At 39.8% G+C, this 21,404-nt stretch overlaps 1 protein-coding gene across 11 annotated transcripts in view; it reads left to right on the top strand.

Annotated features, from left to right (window-relative positions):
- The window catches only part of LOC124103771 (protocadherin alpha-C2), a 198,340-nt gene extending 177,651 nt beyond the window's left edge, over positions 1-20,689 (top strand). For 10 of the 11 annotated variants that reach the window (XM_058584278.1, XM_058584280.1, XM_058584275.1 and 7 more), the window contains exon 4: positions 18,743-20,689. In XM_058584278.1, the coding sequence (XP_058440261.1) occupies positions 18,743-19,053 (311 nt within the window). In that variant the 3' untranslated portion in view covers positions 19,054-20,689. The remainder of the gene's footprint in view (positions 1-18,742) is intronic. The other variant, XM_046460479.2, reaches the window with a different exon arrangement.
- The last annotated feature ends 715 nt before the right edge of the window (positions 20,690-21,404 follow it).

Below are 21,404 nucleotides of genomic sequence, written 5' to 3'. Positions count from 1 at the left end.
ATGAATTTTTCCATCTCATGAGTGACTGCAGCCTCAGGCCTTGTTGGAGAATTTAGAAAGCATGCTTTTCCACTAACCTGCTCACCCTAGACTTCTGCCGTTGTCATGGCAATGACAGTCCTGGGAGGTGTGTACATATCCTTATTTGGGAAAAAAAAAATGAGAACAGAGATTTTGTGAGTGGGGCAGCTCCCTCCTGTCAGTGTCCTCCACTCTCACTGTCCATCTGACAGCCCAGGAGGGCCAACTCAGCTTAGAAATCTCTAGCTGAGGAAAGTTAGTCCTTGTAAGATGCAATTTCACTTTCTGGTGGGGTGTGGAGCTCATATTTCTTGGAGTTCTCTATGTAGGTTATGATGAACAAAGAATTGGTTCTGGATTTGCCTGGAGGGAGGAAGCAAGTCTGATGTAGGAAGGGTACTTAGCATTCTGAATCTAGGAGAAGCCATGGGCTTAGTGAATGGAGCTTCTGACTTCATCCATTTGTGACTTTCTTCATCTTCTTCTTAGAGGAACACTGTTTTGTTCTTGTATTTCTTGTTTTCAGTGGGGAGAAACTTTATTGAATGACCGTGGTGGTGCAAGGCATTGTGCTAAAAGCCCCCTATGATTTCTTTTTTTCTTTCTTAAATTTTATTTGTTCTTTTTAAATATACATGATAGTAGAATATATTTTGACATATGTATACAATCATGGAGTGTTTTTAATGGTCATGTAAGTAAAGGACTGGAATTGAGATATCCATGTTTTTCTAAAATTAAACATATCAGTATAATAAATAGCTCCTGAGATAGTTCTTTCCCTATATACCTTGCATTTTCCTGCATCTCTCTCATTTCCTTTGTACAATTCTTCCAGGATTGGAAGCCCTGGACAGAACACAGAATTGGGCCGTGGTATATAATAAAAGAATTTCTTCCATAATAGTGGCCCCAAACAGAGAACATTAAATGGGGACTCAGATTTATGCTCCGGGACACAAATTTTAATGAAACACATGGTAAGCAGGAAAGAGCAGCAAGAACTGTTCCCTTATGCTACAGTTTCCTTCAAATCCTACACATGCAGAAATACAGGCCAATATAGGATAAGGAAATGGAGGATACAGGATAAGGAAATGGAGGAGCCTCATTGTAGTTCTTTTGATTATCATTGATCCCTTTACTGTGCCAACTACATGAAGTAATATAGTGTGGTCCCTGAAAACTTCACCCTCAGAAACAACTTTTGACTACATCTTAGAAATTATACATTTTATCCTTTTGTTTAAGAGTGTCACTTGGAACAGGAGAATTTCTGAATTACACTTCTAGTTCTCACAACAAACCATCCTTTGTAGCTGAATTTTTAAGCCCCTTCTCAGGATCAGGTTTCTGCCAGGGAGATCCTAGTGTCACAAAGAATCAGAATTTGTGGATGAGAAGGTCATTGTTTAGTTGGTGAAGGATATTCCTTCACCGAATTTGCCACCTGAGTCACCAAAGATGACAGGCTACCTGTGTGTTTGATAGCTTTGTGGGAAAGGTGAGATGGGGTGGAGTGTCTGCATCTCATTCTGTGGGAAAGATTGCTGGGATTGTTTAGAATCAATAGTCTTGGAACTCCTCTCGAGGAGGTATTTGAATAAGAAAACCTGCTTATGACCTGGGTTTAGGGCAGAGGAATACTAATAGTTTGTAATTCCTTTTAGCTTTGCATCTCTGGCAAGCCTTGCCCTGAGCCTCCCCTAGTAAACTAGAAATTAAAGCCTTCCCCAACAACAGCAGGGGACTTTCATGAAAATATTTTCTGAGAAACAGCCCAGATTCCAAAGGAACTTGAAAAATTCATCTTCACAGAAGCATTCAGCTTTGTGGATGAGAAGGTCATTGCCTAATCTGGAGAAACATATTCAGGTCAAGCACTGGCTAGAGACCAGAGGCCTCTAGGGAAAGGTCAGAAGATTGCTCATTGCCAGAAAGCCTGGAAATGAATGTGTGGATTGGAGATGAGATTTTCTGTGCCTCAGCACTCGGAGTCTCATTACTCACAATCAGAAAACGGAGGGGGTGGCAGAGATAGATGCTGTTCTGCTCTTATCTAAGTAAGAGCAAGAGCTTCCTCAGCAACAGCTCTGACTACAATGGTCTATCTCCCAGGGAGTGGGCTATGCAAAGGACAGGAGAAGTCAGTCCTAAAGAGGGAAGTGGGAGAACAAAGGATGTTTGTGCTACTGTTAAAACAGGAAATTGCGAGTTTTATTAAAAAAAAAATCTTTATACACAGAGGCATATTCATAAAACAGTAGAGTATGAAAAGGTAACTTTTAAGAACCAAATTTGGATCTACAAGAGAACAGAAACAATGAGAAATTTATCATTGCTAGTATTATATCCTTTGTCTGTTGAATACCCAGTCCTGGATCTCTCACATGAAAAAGCAACCAAATTTTAAAAATGAGTACATAAAGTCTAAATGAGCAAGTTCATTGTTGATGGATCAAGAAAGTCCATCAACTTGGTCTTGCTTCCAACAGTGGACCAATCCTGTGTCCAGAGCTATTTCTATAAGCAGCATCATGGGCCAAAGCTAAGTAGCAAGGTGACAATCCATAGATATTCCTCTCCTGTCTCTTTTGACTCTGCATCATAGATACATACTGTCTTACCCCAGAATACCCATAGTATCTCTGTTCCCAAACTCATCTGGAATCAGGTACCCTAAGGGTTGTATTAAGACTAGAATTCCCATCCAGTATGAGTGACTTACATTAGATGCACACTAAATTGCATGTCAGAGAGGCCAGATTTGGGGGGCTAAGAGTATCACAAGGTATAAACAGCTCTGGGGAAGACACCTTTGAGTCTGTGAGTTTCACTCTGTGTTTGATGGTGTGCTGATGTACCATGGACTACAGATTTTTTCGACTTAGCTAAAGCTTATTTGTGGAGATGGTGGGGGCAAGCAAGCCTAAGGAAGATCTTCTTTTCTTAAGGATGTGTGCCAGTGGGAGTGTCTTTGTTGGTCAACTTTTAAAGTCTTCATATCCTGTACTGTTGCCTCCTGTATTATAGAACAAGAGGAAGGAAGACTTAACAATAGCTACTATTTATTGAGAACTATGATAAGCACTTCACATGTGTATTGCATAGTCAAGCAACTTTAAGGGAGAAGTACATTGTTTCAGATAAGGAGATTGGAGCTCATAGGAATTAAGTGACTTCCTTACATTTACATAGCTAGTAAATGTGTTTTCCCCACTTAAATATTCCTAGTGTCAAACAAGATGTCTACACACACTGATTCTTAAGAAATATTTGTTGAATTCATGAACAAATACAATGACAAGGGGCAGTATTTGAACCCATACCTGCCTGCTGCTGAGCCCTATACATTTAACACATGACTATTACTTGTCCCACATGACAAGTGAAGGGAAAAGTTTAGTTGTGTCACTGTCTGAATTTCAGGCCAACTTTAAGGGTCTGTGTTAGTTTGACATTACTGCTATAACAAGTTACTATAAATTTAAAGATTAAAACAATACAAATTTATTATCGTATAGTTGGCAGGGCTGTATTTCTTCTGGAGACTCAATGGAAGGACCCATTTTCTTGCCTTTTTCAATCTTTAGAGACTCTCAGCATTTTTAGGCTTGTAGCCCCTTCTTTCATCTTCAAAGCGTGAAGTACGGCATCTACAAATCTGTATGCCCCTCTTTCACTTTTAAGGACACTGTGATTATATTGAGCTCACCTGGATATTCAAGGATAATCTCCCTATCTCAAAATCCTTAACTTAATCCTATTAGCAAGGTCCTTTCTACCATATAACATAATGTATTCACAAGTTCTAGAAATTAGGATGGGGGCATCTTTGGGGGATATTCTTCTGCCTACCACAGGATCTTTCAAGTTCAGGTAGCAGTAGCTCTGTGTGTGTGTGTGTGTGTGTGTGTACTACAGTAGAGGTGAAGGTAAAAACAGGTGCATATTAGGAGCAAGACGAGAGTATAGTGAGTATGGACTAGACTTTAAACCCCCTTTTAAGGCTACTAATTGTCAGAAATCTGGTGGAGACTGATTGGTCATTCCCTTTTCCCTCCAAATTTCAATTAATTAAGAATAGAGATAAGGAGCCAATCGAAGGATCAAAGTTAGCATCAGGTTTAGTATTGGTACAAAATGGCCTCGGGTATGTGATAGGGTCTCCGACTTCCAAACTGAAAAATGGCAGTCATCTCCCTTTGTGAGAAGGTGAGATGATGATATGATTATTATCAAATATAGGCTGAGGTAGAGCAGAGAAAGGGAATGGAAAATTAAGGTGGAAGAACAATGACTGTTGATGCTAACCTTGCCCATTTAAAAATGAAGCCCAAGGTCTGGGGATAGAGCTCAGTTGGTAGAGTGCTTGCCTCACATGCACAAGGCCCTGGGTTCAATCCCCAGCACCACCAAAAATAAAAAATAAAAATAAAAAAAGAAGAAGCACAATCCATTTAATATCAGGCTTTCAGTAATCCACACCCCCACCCCAATTAGATAAACCAATTAGATAAGCAACTCTTCCTGGGCCCAGTAATAAAATAGAGCTGATAGTTGTCCTCCTAGTACATTCCCCAAAGCATAAGACTACTGATTTGATGGGCATTCCTTTCTCTTTGGATAGAGGTGACAATGTGGAAAGAGGAGGAAAAGAGTTCCCACTACATTAGTATGTTAAGGACTGAGAGATACCACTGTGCACCAGGCTTAAGAACATCAGTCCAAGAGGTGAGAGGAGGCAGGAGAGGACAGAAGTCTTTGGATCACTCACAGGCCAGTTTGGAAGGAATTAATCATGGCACATGGTAGATACTAAAACAATCACTGTCCACAACGGATCCAAGGGAACAGGAAAATGTATGTTGCCTGCCTTGCATGCATCTAGCATCTGTGAGTGCAAATTAAATATATACTCAGAACTTCCCTGAAGTTGAAAAGAGGAGAATTAAGGGCCTAATCCATATGTACCTATGCATTGAGGGCCGAGGAGTAGGAAGTGCTTCAGCCAATATTATTAAGTCCCATCTGTTTTCCCCCAGTGCTGCTTATGTATTGAGAACAGGAGTTACAGTGGTTTGGGGCCAATTTTATGGATACATACAATACCTTGGGATTTGTCTGATTTTTAGTGGCATCTTGCTTAAAACCTAGTTTCACACCAGTTCCCTCCTTGAGATTCTAAAGGCAAGAAGGCACCTCTAAAACTTAGGGCCTCTCTATACTCTCCACAACTTGACACTCCACATACCACTGACAGTGATTGGGCCATGGATTCCATGAAGGAGCTCTCCTAGAGGCCAGCCTCCCCTGTGGGCCCCATGTGTCACTGAGATGTTAGTCCAACTACTGTCCCTGTCATCTACAGTCAGTGGGGCGGTGTTTAGTCAGTGGTCAGTTTCACTTCAATTTCCTTCAGTTAGACCAAGCACAAACTGATTTCTAAATTTGCCTTTAGAAAATCTCTTTAGGGAGGATGAGTTTTTTGGTATATCCTCTCCAGGTCTAGGGAATTAGAGATATAAATTAGCTTCTTTGGTCTTTCTCATGCAGTGTTACAACCTTGCCTCCAGGATAATAGCCCTCTAAATGGTTGTGATTTGAAGGGCACCAGGAAGATTCTCCCACAAGCCACTTCTCAGGCAGGTCCCTAGAACTCCATGATTAACCATCACCAGCAGAATTTTCTGTTAAAATCCTTATTTATTCCTTACCCCTACCCCCAACCCCCATAAAGAAGTGAAATATAAAGTATCCCGCCCAGGGGATCTTTCCTTGTCTTTTCTTCAATATAGAATGTGGTTGTACCCCTCTATATTGTCATCAAATCATCGTGTATTAAGTTCATACATCAGGCTAGGCTCTGTTCTAATATGAATAAAATATTGAAAGTAATATAGTTCTGTCTTCGTCTAGTGGATAAGGCAGAAATGTAAAGAAATAAGGTGGAAATTTGATAATGTCATAAGGACCACAGTTGTGTCATGCATAGGTAGAGCAATGTCAGAGAAGGAAGCTGGAACAAATTGCCAGGGCCTGTCCCTCCAGAATGGGGCCCAGGATTTGTCACTGTCATAAACAGTACAAACCTTATGTAAATAAAGTAAGCTGGTCCATCTTTCTCAAAAGGATCCTCAAAATTGTTTTCACAAACCCCCTCTCAGCAACCATGAATAATAAATGTGGTGGGAGACCAGAAGATGGAATTGGGAATTTAGGGGTTCAAATCAGATATATCAACTCACTAGATATTGTAGGATGTTGAGGGGGAGAGAGATCTGGGCAAAGGAAATAATACATGCAAAAAAAAAAAAAGTCAGAAGTGCATAATCTGGATGACTAGGAAGAGTACATCTGATAGATGGGGTGGGATAGGGCTGCTGGGAAATGAAACCAAAAAGGTGGACTAGAGTCAGATTTGTAGGGCTTTAAATATCCTGTTTAAAAAGTGAAGTTTTATTTGCTGGCAAAGGAGAACCACTAGGTAGGTTTGTTTTTAGGAAAAGAGATTCTTTTAAGATCCCTTAGCTTTATTGAACTTTGAAAAGCTACCTATGAGATGACAAGATGAGATAATACTAACAACTCAGTGTTTTTTTTTTCTCCCAAACCAAGAATTACAACTTTAAGTGTCTAGAAAGGGAGAATCAAAGGGGAGATAAATATAGCATTTTTTTTTTTTAACAAAAGGACAAGCTTTGAAAATGTTCTTAGGCAATTCTGGTGTGTTGGTGTGGGTCATGTCAGAGAAAATGTGGACAATGAAGGACAGATTTGTTTAAAATTTGCCTTATATTAGTTTCTTAAGAGAGGCAGCATTACATAGTGCCTCAAATCCCTGTTAATACCACCTAATAATTGTGCAAACTGTGCTCAGATTTATTAATGTGTAAAAGAGGAAAGAGTGTAGATTGTGTAATAATTAAATGAGATAATGCACCGGGTGCAGTGGCACATGCCTATAATCCCAGCGGCTGGGTAGACTAAGATAGGAGGATCCCAAGTTCAAAGCCAACCTCAGCAACAGCAAGGCGCTAAGCAACTCATTGAGACCCTGTCTCTAAATAAAATACAAAAAAGTGGGGAGGGGCTGGGGATGTGGCTCAGTGGTTGAGTGCCCCTAAATTAATCCATGGTACCAAAAAATAAATAAATAATGAGATAATGCATGCAAAATGCTCAGGACAGTTCTTAGCTTGTGGTAAACACTCAAAAATGTTATCTGAATCTTATCTCTACTCAATTTAATACTTTTGTCACTTAGCACCATGCCTCCCAGTAAGATGGAATTCAAAATGTTTTTGCTGGATTAAATGGATGGGATTGAAGTGTGTAGAGTTGGGGTGATGGTGGTGATGGAAAGAGTTTTCTTTGCACCTCGTTCTCTGTCTACTGCAGCATTCTGACAGCATCTCCATTTCATACGCTCAATGCAGAGATATCACTACTTGTCTTGAAATGGTAGCTCAAGGCTGAGAAGTGACACAGCAACACAGAGCCTGGGATTGCTGCCAAATTTTAAGAAGCACAGATTGTAATGTGAGAGGGGGAGGGTAAAGAAGAAAAGTTTGAACTAAACGAAAGCCAGAAGCTGTTTTACTGTTAGGTAAAAGGATCATGCCTCACATAGTTCCAGGTGGGGCAGGCAGTGTGAAACCTTTGGGAAGTTACTGTTAAGTGCTGATGTTGAAGGAGAGACCCAGACCCAGCAGAGGACTCAAGTCCAGGCAAGGCTGCCTTCATGAGGCTCCACATATAAAGAAGGCTCTGCTTGTCTCAATGTCACACAGTCACTGTCTTGAGGTTCTTAATTTGTTAATAAGCTCTCCCGCCCCCAGCACACCCCATTTTTATGTGTCACTCGATCCCACAAATTATGTAGGGGGTTCAAGCTATTTAGGGCATTTTGTCCTAGCTAGTTTTTGAGCCACATCAAGTTAGTGTTTCTTTCAATGCCTATCTCTCTCTATTTAAAAAGAAACAAAAATTAGGAAAAAAATAATCTGTTCAGAATTTTTAAAAAATGAATGATGCCTCATTACCTACTTCTAGCCATACTCCCCAGAAATAACTACTACTAAAGTAGTATATTTAGTAATAGTAGTAGTAGTACTGGGGGTTGAACCCAGGCATTCTTTACCACTGATCCACATCCTCCTACTTCCAGCTAGTGCTGTATGTCACTTAGCCCTTTTTATTTTTTATTTTGAGATTGAGTCTGGCCAAGTTGCTTAGGGCCTTGCTAAGTTTGCTGAGGCTAGTTTTGAACTTGCTATCCTCCTGCATCAGCCTCCTGAGCTGCTGGGATTACAGGCATGAGCTAAACCTCACCCTGCTCAAAATGGTATAATTCTATGCATAGTAGCATATAGCTTGTGTGTGTGTGTGTATGTTTAACACACACCTAAATTGGTATATATAGATCTGCTTTATTCTTCTTCATAAGGGAATAGTACTATGTTGTATGCTGATATTTTATTTATCCACTTTCCTTTTGCTATCTTCATATTTTAAACAATGCAGTACACATTCTTATACATATATCCTTATATCTTATCCATTCCTACTAGTACTTATAAAAGGTAGATTTCCAGAAATAGGATTACTGGGTCGTAGGCTATAAAAATATCAAATTGCCGAGTGCAATGGCCCACACCTCTAATCCCAATGGTTTGGGAGGTTGAGCCAGGAGGATTGTGAGCCTCAGCATCTGCCAGCCTCATCATCTGCGAGGTACTAAGTAACTCATTGAGACCCTTTCTCTGAATAAAATACAAAATAGGTCTGGGGATGTAGCTCAGTGGTCAAGTACCCCTGAGTTCAATCCCTGGTACCAAAAAATCATCATCATCATCATCATAATCATCATCATCATCATCATCAAATTGGCATTCTCTTATCTGCAATTGGATTACACTTATTATACAATTCCCTCTGCCCTCTACCTCCAGCTAGTGCTGTATGTACTTAACTCAGTGACACCACCATTAAGAGACTTAGTCTCCAGATAGAGAATACTAAAGCAGAGAGGGAAGAAAATTTACTTGAGAATAATAATAACAGCTAAAATATATTGAACACTTAAATCATGTACCATGTACTATTCTAATTATTATTCAAGGATAAACTCCTTCTAATCTGTTCCAACCCCAGAGATAAGGCTATTAGTAGTAGTAGTAGTAGTAGTAGTAGTAGTAGTAGTATTTTGGTAACAGGGATTGAACCCAGAGGCACTTAGCCACTGAGCCACATCATCAGCCCATTTTATTTTTTGAGACAGGGTCCCTCTAAGTTGCTTAGGGCCTCTCTAAGTTGCTGAGGCTGGTTTTGAACTCAGGATCCTTTTGTCTCAGCCTCCCAAGCCATAGGATCATAGGTAAGCACCACTGCGCCCAAGAAGGTTATCATTATTCCCATTTTACTGCTTAGGAAACTGAGACATCTCAGGTTTAATAAGGTTATGCATCTAGTAAGAGGGGGACAGGATCTGAAGTGGGGCTGTTTGACTTCTGACTCTGCCCTTAACCACTGCACATAAGTCTCCAGAAAGTTCAATGCCAGTTACTCTACCTTGTCTGTTCCTTAAAGCTATTATTGTATTTACTCATTTACTTGTCTTTTTCAACAGTGTAACTAACCTAATATTCACATTCATATTCCTAATTCCTAGCATAATGCCTAATTTATAGTAAATGATCAGCTTAGTTGAATGAGTAACAATGCTCCTGGGAGGTAGCTAGTGTATCCATTTTATAGATGAAGAAATTAAAAGTCATTGTTAATTCTGCTGTCATATATAACTGATTAGAATAAATAAAATTAAAAAAAGTCAATGTTAACCAAATAGTAGAAAATGGTAGAAAACAGAAGGGTGGAGCTGATATTTGAGCCCAAGTCTCCTTTTTTCTTTTTTGTCCTTTTTAGTTATATATGACAATAGATTATGCTATGACATAATTATAAAAGCAGGCAAAATAATTTGTTCTAATTCAGTCCCCAATATTTTATTTTCCCCTTTCTTCCTCCTACCCCCTATTCCTTCTCTCTACTGATCTTTTTGCTGTTTACTTTGATACCTAGTTCAGTGTATCTGCCTTTCACCCACTCTGGTGTCTCCTTCAGAGGCCCTGGAGCATAACTCCCTCCCTAGCAACCACTGCTAAACTGGAAAACTTCACAGCTGGATGTCCTCCATGACCCTTGAGGGAAAATAGAGTTCCTGGAAGTACTTTGTCTAGGAATTGGCTGTTGGGGTGGTGTGTGTGTGTGTGTGTGTGTGTGTGTGTGTGTGTGTGTTGGTGGGGGGGGTCCTAGAGGGATACTACATAGTGGTAATATCTATCCTTATTTTAGAGTTTCTGCATGCCAGGCATTATTTTCTGTAATTTAAGAGCCTTGTCTCTTTTTAATGCTCACAATCCCATTAGATAGATATTGTTATCATTGTTTTGCCTGTGAAAAAAGGGTGCTGAGAAGCCAAGTGACTTGCTTAAGGTTACCTTACAAATAAGTCCTTGTTGGGAAGCTGAGATTCCAGCTCAAGTCTGTGTGATGGGCAGAACCTACATTCTCAGCACTCTGTTCCCCAAAGATTATACAGAGGGGGAATTTTGAGAAGAAGCTATAAAGGGAAAGTACCCTCCCTAGATCCTGGGGGACCTTAACAACTAGGAAATAAGATAGAGAAAACCATGTAGCCTGAGCCCTGCTGAGCTACAGGGGTCATGGAAAGAAGAAATGTGATTTTCTTCTTTTTTTAAAAAGCTGACTGTGGAGAGCTATGAAGGTTTGAGACCAGCCATTCCAATGTTTGAATCTGGGTTCGCAGCACATGATGTCTTTATACTCTTAACCTAGAAATGGCAGAGTTATTTTGGGCACAAAGCGAGAGAGCTTTGGCTTTAAAAATATGCCAAGTGTATTTATCTCTTCCGCTCCAAGATTACTGAAAATTAGCCCAGCTGTGGCCTGAAGCACCAAACAGCCACAGAATCTTATTACAGATCAGCTCAGCCCACCCAAAGAGAGCGAAACACCCAAGAGTAGCAGCTCCAGTGGCTCTTAGGGAAGGGTATAGGATCAGCCTCCCGCTTGCCAAGCCTTGCTTGCAATCTCACTTACAATATCCTCCCCAGCTATTCTAGATTTCAAAATGCTGGACTGTGATTCCAGTTCAACTCTGTCTCCCACCATTTCCCCCAAGGCTTCACAAGAAGTAAAAAAAAAAAAAAAAAAAAAAAAAAAAGAATGAATGTATGAATGAATGAACCAACAAATGACAATTGGATTATTACTAAATAACAGTGGGACAAGAATTTTTCAGCTTTTTATTGTCAAAACCCTGTGCAATTCAGGGCAAATCATCTTGCTGTAATTCAAGCCTTCTGATTTCTTTCTTTCCTGCTGGAGATCAAATCAAGACCTGTGCCTGCTGGGCAAGCACTCTATCACTGAGCTACTTTCCCAGCCCCAGTCTTCAGATTTCTTACATATAAATTAAAATCCTTTAAATACATATTTAAATACATTATAAATTTAATTAATTAATTATAATAAAGTAAGTGTATTTAAATAAATATACATTGCCAAGTTCTCAATAAACTGCTTGACTCATGATGAGCAATCAGTAATCCTTAAACAGATAAATGACCTTTTTTTTGCTCTGATCTTGCGAATAAGAAAAATTGAATGAGGTTTTACTTTGTGTCAGACAGTGTGCTATGGACTCTATAAGGACAATTACATTTAATGGTAAAACAACCCTAAGAGATGGGTGCTATTATTATTTCCTTTATAGATAAAAACAGGCCCAGATACATTAAGTCTTTTGCTGAACATAATTTACTTGATGTACTGGGGCTTAAACCTAGATATTCTAATTACAGAGCCTAAGGTGTTAGAAAGAACAGGGAGTATATTTTTACATTCCTTTCTTTTCAGGGAAAATTCTTTCCATTGTTCACTGAAGCAGCAGGGAAACACTGGAAATGCTAAGCCAGGTGTTGGTAGCTCGCTTGCTCTCTCTCTCTCTCTCTCTCCCTCTGATTGAGGACAGGATTTGGATTTCAGACCAGGATTCGCCTGTGTTTTGTGGCTTATTACTCAGACAAGCTTTGCCCAATTCATAAAGGATTGGGAGGAGGAGCTCATCCAGTCGGTTCACAAACCCCACAAATGGGATGGGGGTGGGGAGGTAGTTGGAAATGTTTTACAACCTGGTGTTTCAGCGATTTGAGGGTGGATGGCTTTTGCCTTTGGTCAGGCTATGCATGTGTAACTCCACAATCTGTTAAATTCTGGGAGAGAGAGACAGAAATAGAGACATAGAGAGATTAAATGGTCGCTCAAAGCCAAAAGGTGCAAAGAAAATCAGAGCTGCTTGAAAGCAGACAGGGGTTGGCTTTCATGGTAGAGGCGACAAAGACAAGGAAAAGTAAAGGCGTCCTGTCCCCGGGCAGAAAGCCTCTGGCTTTTCATTTGCAAACGGAGGATCTGCAAAGCCTTCAGAGCCCTGATTCTTCCCTGGGCAGTCGGAGACTGCAGCAGCAGGCCCCGCACCAGAGAAGGAGCAGTCCAGGGGAGCAATCTGACTGGGCCGGAAGCGGCTGTAATCATGTAATAGCTTTTGCTAGCTGCACTGACTTAGCGAAGTGGGCGGTAGGCCGGCTCCAGAGTGCTGTCTGGCAAGACAGTCCCCAGCTTAAATCAAAATGATGGGTTTTCTGGAAGCTCTTTATTAACCTCCGCACTGAAATCCCAGAGATGGTAACAAAGGAATGAATGGGGAGTGAAGGGGCGGAGCTGAAACCTGGAGACTGTGCTGCGATTTTCCTGACTTGTCACTCCCTCATCCACACCCCTCCCCCCTCCTCCTCCACTCCTTTCCAACTGATTCTAGCTTAGAGGATCCTGCCTACCTCTCTGTGACTCCCAGACGATAACAAAACAGTTAATAACCATAACAATTGCTATTATTGTATTATGTTTCAGGGGTTTCCAAGGACCTTGCTGTACAGCTCAAGATTATCTCTTGACTGGAGCCTGCCTAGATTTGAGTTTTAGGTTCCACCAGTTAGTAATCATGTGACCATTTGTCCTAAGTCCATCAATAAAAGACATAGATGTTAACAATGTCTGTTTTATATGGTTCTAGTGAGAACCAAAAAGAGGAAACATGTAAATCAGAAAATTCTTTCCTGGTCTTGGTAATCATCTAGAGCAGTTCAGAATGGGGGATTCAGGGTGAGTTTTACAAGCGCGTCATTTGCTTCAAAATATTAGAACCTTCCCTGGCATTTGATTCCCAATCAGTCCTAGTCCTGGGGTCCAACTACATAAGCTCAGGCAGCCAGGCTTAATTTAACATGCAAGAGGAAAGTTAGGAATTTTGCCAAAAAGACTCCTGAGCAGGGCCAAAGTGCATTATAGGATTACATGAAGTGGCCAACTACAACTGGAGGGCAGTTTTTATAGTAAAAGATGAAGATATATGTGTTTTTTAATAAAACATGTTGTGCTGGGCTGTAATTCCAGCATCTTGGGAGGCTGAGGCAGGAGGATAACAAGTTTGAATCCATCCTGGGCAAGTTAGTGAGGTCCTGTCCCAAAACACAAAATAAAAAGGGTTGGGTATTTAGCTAAGAGATATAGCACACCTTAGTTCAATACCAAATACTGCCTCCCCCCCCCCCCAAAAAAAAAGTATGTTGTTCTGATTTTTAAAGTTTATTTTTACTTTTTGTTCTTAAAATTTTTGATACGTAATTATATATAATAGTTATAATAGTGAGATTCATTGTGACATTTCTATATAGGCACATAACATAATTTGGTCAATTTCATTCTCCAGTACTTCTTTTTTTCTGACTTTTAAATGTATCCCTATTCACTGTGAAGACATTGACCAATACTATACCCACCAAAAGAAGCATCACCATTTTTTTTTATAATTATGATCATACTCTACTAAAACTTTTTAAGTCCTATTAGTTTTAATCTGAATGTCTGGGAAGGGCTCTGCCTAAAGATTCAGATTCCCACAAGCTTGATGTCTGCCATAAATCCTCTTTCTAGGCTCTTATTTGGGTCTTGACTGCATCTCAGTCTCATATTTGAGGGTGAATGAAGTCCTGGGAGCACTGGGGAAGGGACTTAACAGGAGATCCCTGGAGGGAGGAAAGGAGGCAACATTGAAAAAAGAAATGCTTCCTCCATTGATCTTTTGTTGGGATTGACCTCCAGCCTGGATTCCATCAGAAATGATTTATCTTCCCTTCTCATCTTCTTCAGGAGGGATTATGTCCTTGAATCTGCCCCAAAGGCAGGACATTTTATAGGCAAAATTAGCCAGGGTTCTTCAATGTTTTAACCAAAAGGAACTCAGATTAGGAGGTCAGTAAATGCTGTTTCAGATCCTGGAGCTATCCTTTCACCTGAATGATTCACAATTGAGATGCTGCTGCCGAGCCAGCCCTCAGAGACATTTTGCTTAGACAACAACCAGAACATGTTAGGCACAATGTCTGTGAGGGACTGAAGAAACCACATCTTGTTCTGCTCTGTAGAAGCTGAACATGTGGAGGATGCACCTGAATAGATCTCTGATTGCTTCTTGGAATTTAGGCTGAGTCAGACTCATGCTCCCAGCAGAGGCTTGAGAAGCTTACTGGCATGTAAAAGAAATTGATTAACTCTTGACGGGCTTGCTGTGAGGGACTCCCTAGGCCAATAAACCTGGCCAATAATGTTCTTTAACTCCACAAAATGAAGGCATTTCTGAGCTCTGCATTTTTTGAATATCAGCCCTCAGACCTCAGGTAGTCCTGTATATAGCTGGAAAATTTTTCATTCTGGACTCTTGTGAGAGCAACTAGAGAACTGTGGGGTGGTGCTAAAGCCCTCTTTTAGGCACCAAATCAGAGGATCTTAACCATTTTCTAAAATATTTCTTTCTTTTTTTTCTTTTAATCTCAGTCTTTCAGAGAAAGGGTCCATATTTAAAGGTTAATAGGAAGATTTTGGTTCAATTGCAGATCTGATTATCTTAGACAAATAAAATTCAGCCTCGAGGAAAAAAATATATATCTATTGCCCCATCCCCAAACTGTTATGGTGTTAGTTCTGGCAGGATAAGCATGGTATAAGGGAAAGGGTTGGAGGGAGAAAAGAAAGCTGCTTATGCCTTCTCCCTACTGCATGCTATAAATTCACAATATCCTTATCTGGCTCTCCTAATCCCAAGAGCTGTGCCATATATAGTTAGCCATATGTGATACCATTTATGGAGCTCTTAGATTGTGCTAAGGATCAAGCTTAACACTTTACATGCATTACCTCAGTGTCTGTGGGGACTCCAAAAGTGCCATCAGTGAAGCGTTGTTTGGTCTGCTAAAGAGTAGGTGCCACTTCCACTTCTCACAGCAGTCCTTTTATTCATTTGTCCATGTTCAACCCCAGGGCTGCATACGATTTACCTATCCCAAAGAAAGAACATAAGGACTCATGGAGAGGGTTTGGACATTTTATTACTAATGCCCTCTTCAGTGGTGGCAGGCCGGGATACAATGAAGGGCTGCACCATGCCTATAAGCACAGGAAATATATAGGATAGTTGCACACCCACAGTGCAAGTGGGTTTCTTCAGATGTTTTATGATTACACCCCTTTACTTTATAACCACAATCATTCTGCTTTGATCTTCACCTGAATATTGGAGACAAGAGAAGTAGCCAGCTTCCCCTCTCCATTTCCTTCATTATCATTCTGTAGAGTCTTATCCAATTGCAAGCTTTTCTAGGCACTGATTAGTATTTAGTCTAACAGTCCAACAAATATTTATACACCTGTTCAGGCCAGGAGTTTTGCTAAACACTGGTTATACATTGGTGAATAAGCAAATATATTTCCTGCCTCTGTAGACCTTATGGTGATAAATACTACTAGGTGAAGGGGGTAACAGTTGTCTAGAATGGTCACAGAATGCTTCTCTGAAGTTATATTTAAACATAGACTTGAAGAATGAGGATTCATGCTAAAAATGGAGGGGAGATTATTCAAGAAAAAAAGAAACCATAAGTGTGAAGATCTTGAGGCAAAAACAAAAACAAAACAAAACTCCAAGAGGCATTTAAAGAACTGAAGGAAGGCCTGTGTGCTGGAGTATAGTGGTAAAAGGAATATGTGGAGATTTGGAAAATAAAAAATATCAGATTATTGAAGAGATTTTTATGTTGTATTAAGGAGTTTGAGGTTTTTTTTTTCTTCTCAAGGCAGTAGAAAGTCTGAATAATTTTAAACAGGAATGATCTAATCTAACTTCTATTTTTAAAGGATTTTACTGTACGTATGCTATACTTCCCTTTTTAAAAAGGGAGAAAGACTTAAAGGAATAAAGGTGTCTTGGGCTACTGTGTAGAAGATTGAAGAGAGGCAAAAACAGAACTATTGGTGTACTTTATTAAAGGGATAATGAGGTCCTAACAGAGTGAAAATGGGGAGAAGAGGACACAGACAAAATATATTTAGGAGGCAGAAAAGACAGGTGTTGATAATATATTATAAATAGAGAATGGAGAAGAAAGAAAAATGACTCTGAACTTCCTGGCTTGAGCAATGGGAGGTAAATAGGGTATCACATACAAAAAATGAAAAGGTTTGGGAAGGAGTAGATAAGAGGAATTGAGAGTTTGATTTCAAATTCCTTCAGTTTGGAATTTCCATGGAATTCCCACTTTGGGGATATCAGATAGGCAGTTAGATATATGATATTAGAACACAGAGAGATGTGAAATACAAATCTATTTCTCATTGGCATATTTAGATGGGATTTATACCCCTAAACATGGCTGAGATCTCAAAAGGAGAGAGTAGAGAGAAATTAGAGAAGCAGGTCTAGGGACAAACCTCAGGAAACATCAACACATACCAGAGGAGTATCCTGCAAAGGAAACTGATGAAGAATAGCCAGAGAGAAAGGTCAGGAGAAGGTTTTGTCTCTGGGGATCCAGAAGGCGGAAGTATGGAAGATCATTGAGCTGAAAGCAATTAAGATGTAGTAAATGCAGGAATTCTCTCTGTCTTCCTTCTGTTTTCCTAAAAGCTGAACATAGATTTACAAAGATAAAAGATTTCCCCCACCTTCTGCCAGGGAAAACAAAGGTTAGCCACTGAGGACACCATTGGATTCAGCTTGGAGGTGGTCCCAGCGGAGTCTATGTTAACAACCTTTACCAACCAGTCTTCGTCTGCCATTTATTTGCCTTGCCTCAAGCTGCTACCCATGGAGACTCAAAGTCCTCTTTCTTTGTTTTTTCACTTCTCTAAAAGCTTACTGTTCTTTGTTGCAGATGCTGTAAGCTGAAATTCAAAGCTACCTCTTTGAGAACTACTACTTCCCTGGGTGTTTCTTATGTACATATGAAACATACATGTTCATAAACTTGTTTGATTTCTCTTGTTAATCTGTCTTGTGTAACAGAGCTCTCAAGTCCAACTCAGAACCTATGGGTTATTCTTCTCCTATATGACAAAGAAATAGTGTTTCAGGAAGGAAATGACAAATGCTTCTAAGAGGTTGAGTAAGATGAGGACTAAAATGTGACCATTGATTTTGGAAATAATATAGTGAGCTTGACATGAGCGATAATTAGAGGACACTGAGAAGTGATAGGGAGTAAAACATGGAAATAGCAGATGGAGATAATACCAAACTGCAACTGAACATAAACGGATTATTTGGAAGAAGTTTTCACATCTCCACCAAAGGAGCAGCGTCAGATACATAAACACTGCTGCAATGTCAAAGAGTTCCAGGGTCATGACTCCTGGGATCACTCTGCCCTGACATGCCATTACTCTTCTGCTCTGACTCCATGGTATGTCTTCCAACTAGACTCTTGGGAAAGTCTTGTATTGAAAACCCCCATGGGTGCATAATCATTTCCCCTAGGCTCAGTGCAATTTTCTCTTCTTCTTTCAGATCCCCCTATCTTTCTCAAGTAAAATGAGTAAATTTTCTTCTCTGGAGTCCCACTATATGAATTCATTGTTGTTCCATGTATTAGACTGACTTATAATTGCTTGAGTGTATGTCCCAACTAGACTGTGACTACACTGAGGGAGGGGACTTGGTTTGGAAAGTGAGATTAGCTCCCAAGTTTTATCCAAACAAATAAGACCATTTTATAACAGGATTCCCTTCTCTTATGTGGTGCAGTATCTATCTATATTCCACTTTTTCCCATCTCTTGTTTGTTCCATCCCACCACCTCTCAAGATTATTACAATAGGATTAGGACTGACTAATTTGTTCAAAAGTTTATTTATGTTTTATGTAGAGTACAAATCAAAGTACATTTGTAGCAAAAGTTTTCTCTAATCCATGCACCAAAAGCTGCATTTTCTGTTTTAATCCAATATATTTCCTGTCTTGTATTTAAGTAAGTAAGATGAGTAAGATCATCATAATCATGTTGTTCGGGAAATTCATCACAAAGAATAAAAAATATGTTACTAGAAAACTAAATTCTTGGACACCCTGGTGAAAAAATCTCCCATCCTGCTGATTTCCAAACATTGGTCCTCCCCTCAGGTTTCAAGAAATAACCCACAATTTCTTGGGGACCCAGCTGTCTGCACAGCTTTTCTTGTTCTCTCCCAGTAGAATGGCTTTAAGGGCCTATGTTGACTCTTACTGATTTTTTGACATTTTGTCTTTCAGAACCAGAGGCAGGAGAGGTGTCCCCTCCAGTCGGTGCTGGAGTCAACAGCAACAGCTGGACCTTTAAATACGGACCCGGCAACCCGAAACAATCCGGTCCCGGTGAGTTGCCAGACAAATTCATTATCCCAGGATCTCCTGCGATCATCTCCATCCGGCAGGAGCCTACTAACAGCCAAATTGATAAAAGTGACTTCATAACCTTCGGCAAAAAGGAGGAGACCAAGAAAAAGAAGAAAAAGAAGAAGGGCAACAAGACCCAGGAGAAAAAGGAGAAAGGGAACAGCACGACTGACAACAGTGACCAGTGAGGTCCTCAAATGGAAACAAGCCACTTAGCCAGTTTTTGTAATAATGGCAAATCTCTTCCCATGTAGCAACTCCCTGCTCCCTTCTCCTATCAACATGAGCCCTCTTAGAGACCTCAGAAATCTGCAGAAAGTTCCCCTGTATATGTTTAGACCAAATTTAACAGGTTTTGTCTTAAAAGCTTTCCTAAGTCTGGTGTTAACTCTTTCTCTCCACTCTGGCTTGTTTTCAGAACCTAAAAAGCAGACCCAAGTTTCCTTTCTCCTCCGCCGCAAAGGAGAAGCATCCCAGTCCCGCCAGTGAGAGGTTGGACTCTCTGCCCTGTGCTCCGGGGATCCTGTCTTGATGACACTTGCAGGGCAGGCTGAATGATTTTGAGATTGAGCAGCTTGGGTGTTTGTGGCCACTGCAGATATTTCAGTGCCAGATATTGGCTGAGGTGGGTCAGATTAGACTATTTGCACAAAAAGGGCTGGGAAATAAAGGCAAGTAAACAGTGGGAGTTATCAGTCTGGAGGGGAAATGTGAGACTGAAGAAACCAGACTTTCTAAATTTTATAACTCAAGAGGTAGTGGCCAACCTCTAGCAGACAAAACTTTCCCCCACTGACAAGGCTTTAGGAGTCCCTAAAGTCTGTTTGCTGTGGTGTCCTTGTACCTAAAACCTGCATTATACGTACAAGCAAACAGTTCAGTGTTTAACAGAGGGTCAACCCAGGGCAACAGAAGCAGATCTGATGTGTTTCCTGTATATGTCCTTGTGCTCACTTTATTAAAAATTCTTTTGCACACAATGTTTATGAAAAGGCCAGATCCTTTTCCAAACACATATGCAAAAGCAAAAGAAAAAAAAGAAAACCCAACACCTCATTTTATGCTGTTTGTTATTTGATAGATTTATTTAAAAAAGAGAAAGTCTATAACTGTAAATCTTTAAAGAGAAATATGATGAATATTTCCCCTAAACTCCCCTCGAAAGAGAATTCAGTCTACAGCCATTTAAATGATCATTGCTGCTACAGAAGTGCTTTAAGAGAATTGCCTGAAACATCTGTATTATACCGGCCACCTGCCAATCACAGCTTTACTCTTTCAGGTCACTCTGGGGCTGCCTCTTGCATGTATTAATTACTAAATAAAAGGATCTTTCTTTCTCTTTTCTAAGAAAAAATGATGTGCACTTTGAATACACAACCTTCTCTAACCAACTATATCAAGACCCAGAAATTGAAGAAAAATACTGTTTTCGCATACATACAGTGAGCAGACTTTTCAATCCTCTAATTCTGTGACTTGTCTTGGTGTGCTAGCCTACACCTTCTCTTTGGTTTAGTTATCCTTTTCTATAACACTCTGAATTGCTAATCTTACTAACACCTATGATGTTACCTGAAATCAATCTCCCATATGTATGCTGTATGCTATTATAAGACTCCTGAAATATACTTACTCTGTGCTTGTGTATGTGAATGTTAATGCAACTATTACCTAGAGTGAACTTTAAGCTTTATTGTTGAATGTAATTCCATTATATTTCCTTTTGTACACCTGTGAAAAAGTGGAGTAGTGTTTTTTTTTAACCATTGTTAATCCGCTTTTGTGTATGAAAGACACAGTAAAATTTCTTTCTTAAATCAAGATACTGGTGATTCAAGGAATTTTATTTATGGTCAGCCAAGAGCTAGCTCTTGCCAAGAGTCCTGCTGGCAAGAGAATGGATAAAGCTGTTTTTTTTTTTTTTCTAGTAACAATTCTGGAATGAATACTGGAGATATTCCCTGAAGGTGTGCAAGCACAAATTTTACCAATCTGACCTCTTTGAAGTTGCAGAATGCTTGAAATTCTAATGCTATCTGGAATATCAGCTCATAGAAAATAATAAAATTTACCTTTACCTTAAATAACACATTTTAATTTTGTTATGTACAATTTACAAGTTTGATTATATTTAAAAGTTAATATAAAGGAAGTAGGAGTCTGTCATAGAAAAAAAAGGCATTAAATCTAAAAAAAAAAAAAAAAAACTAAAAAAAAACTGTCTTGTCTACTTTTAGCTTCATTCTCCCATATTTTGAAGGGTGTGTAACTTCAGCTCTGCAGGATTGCATGGGGTAAAACTTGTTGCCAACACATGTAAACCATTGCTACATTGTAGGTTGTGATCATTTTGCCCCACTGAAGCCCATGTAACTGACCTTACGTGCCTTTTGAACTAGGAGAATCGGGCTAATTTATTAATGATGATAATTATAATGTATCTGTACGGCACTTTTTAAATTTGTGAAGTGCTTTCCAATCCATGTTAGTTACTAGTCATTACAGCTGTAAGGATAAAACACGTCATGTGGATTCA

The sequence above is a fragment of the Marmota monax genome, unplaced genomic scaffold, assembly GCF_021218885.2.
Source record: "Marmota monax isolate L192 unplaced genomic scaffold, Marmota_monax_Labrador192_F-V1.1 WCK01_AAM20220418_F8-fsc00006, whole genome shotgun sequence".
Classification (NCBI taxonomy): domain Eukaryota; kingdom Metazoa; phylum Chordata; class Mammalia; order Rodentia; family Sciuridae; genus Marmota; species Marmota monax.
Note: the sequence above shows the minus strand (reverse complement) of the source record. Positions and strands in the feature narration are given on the sequence as shown.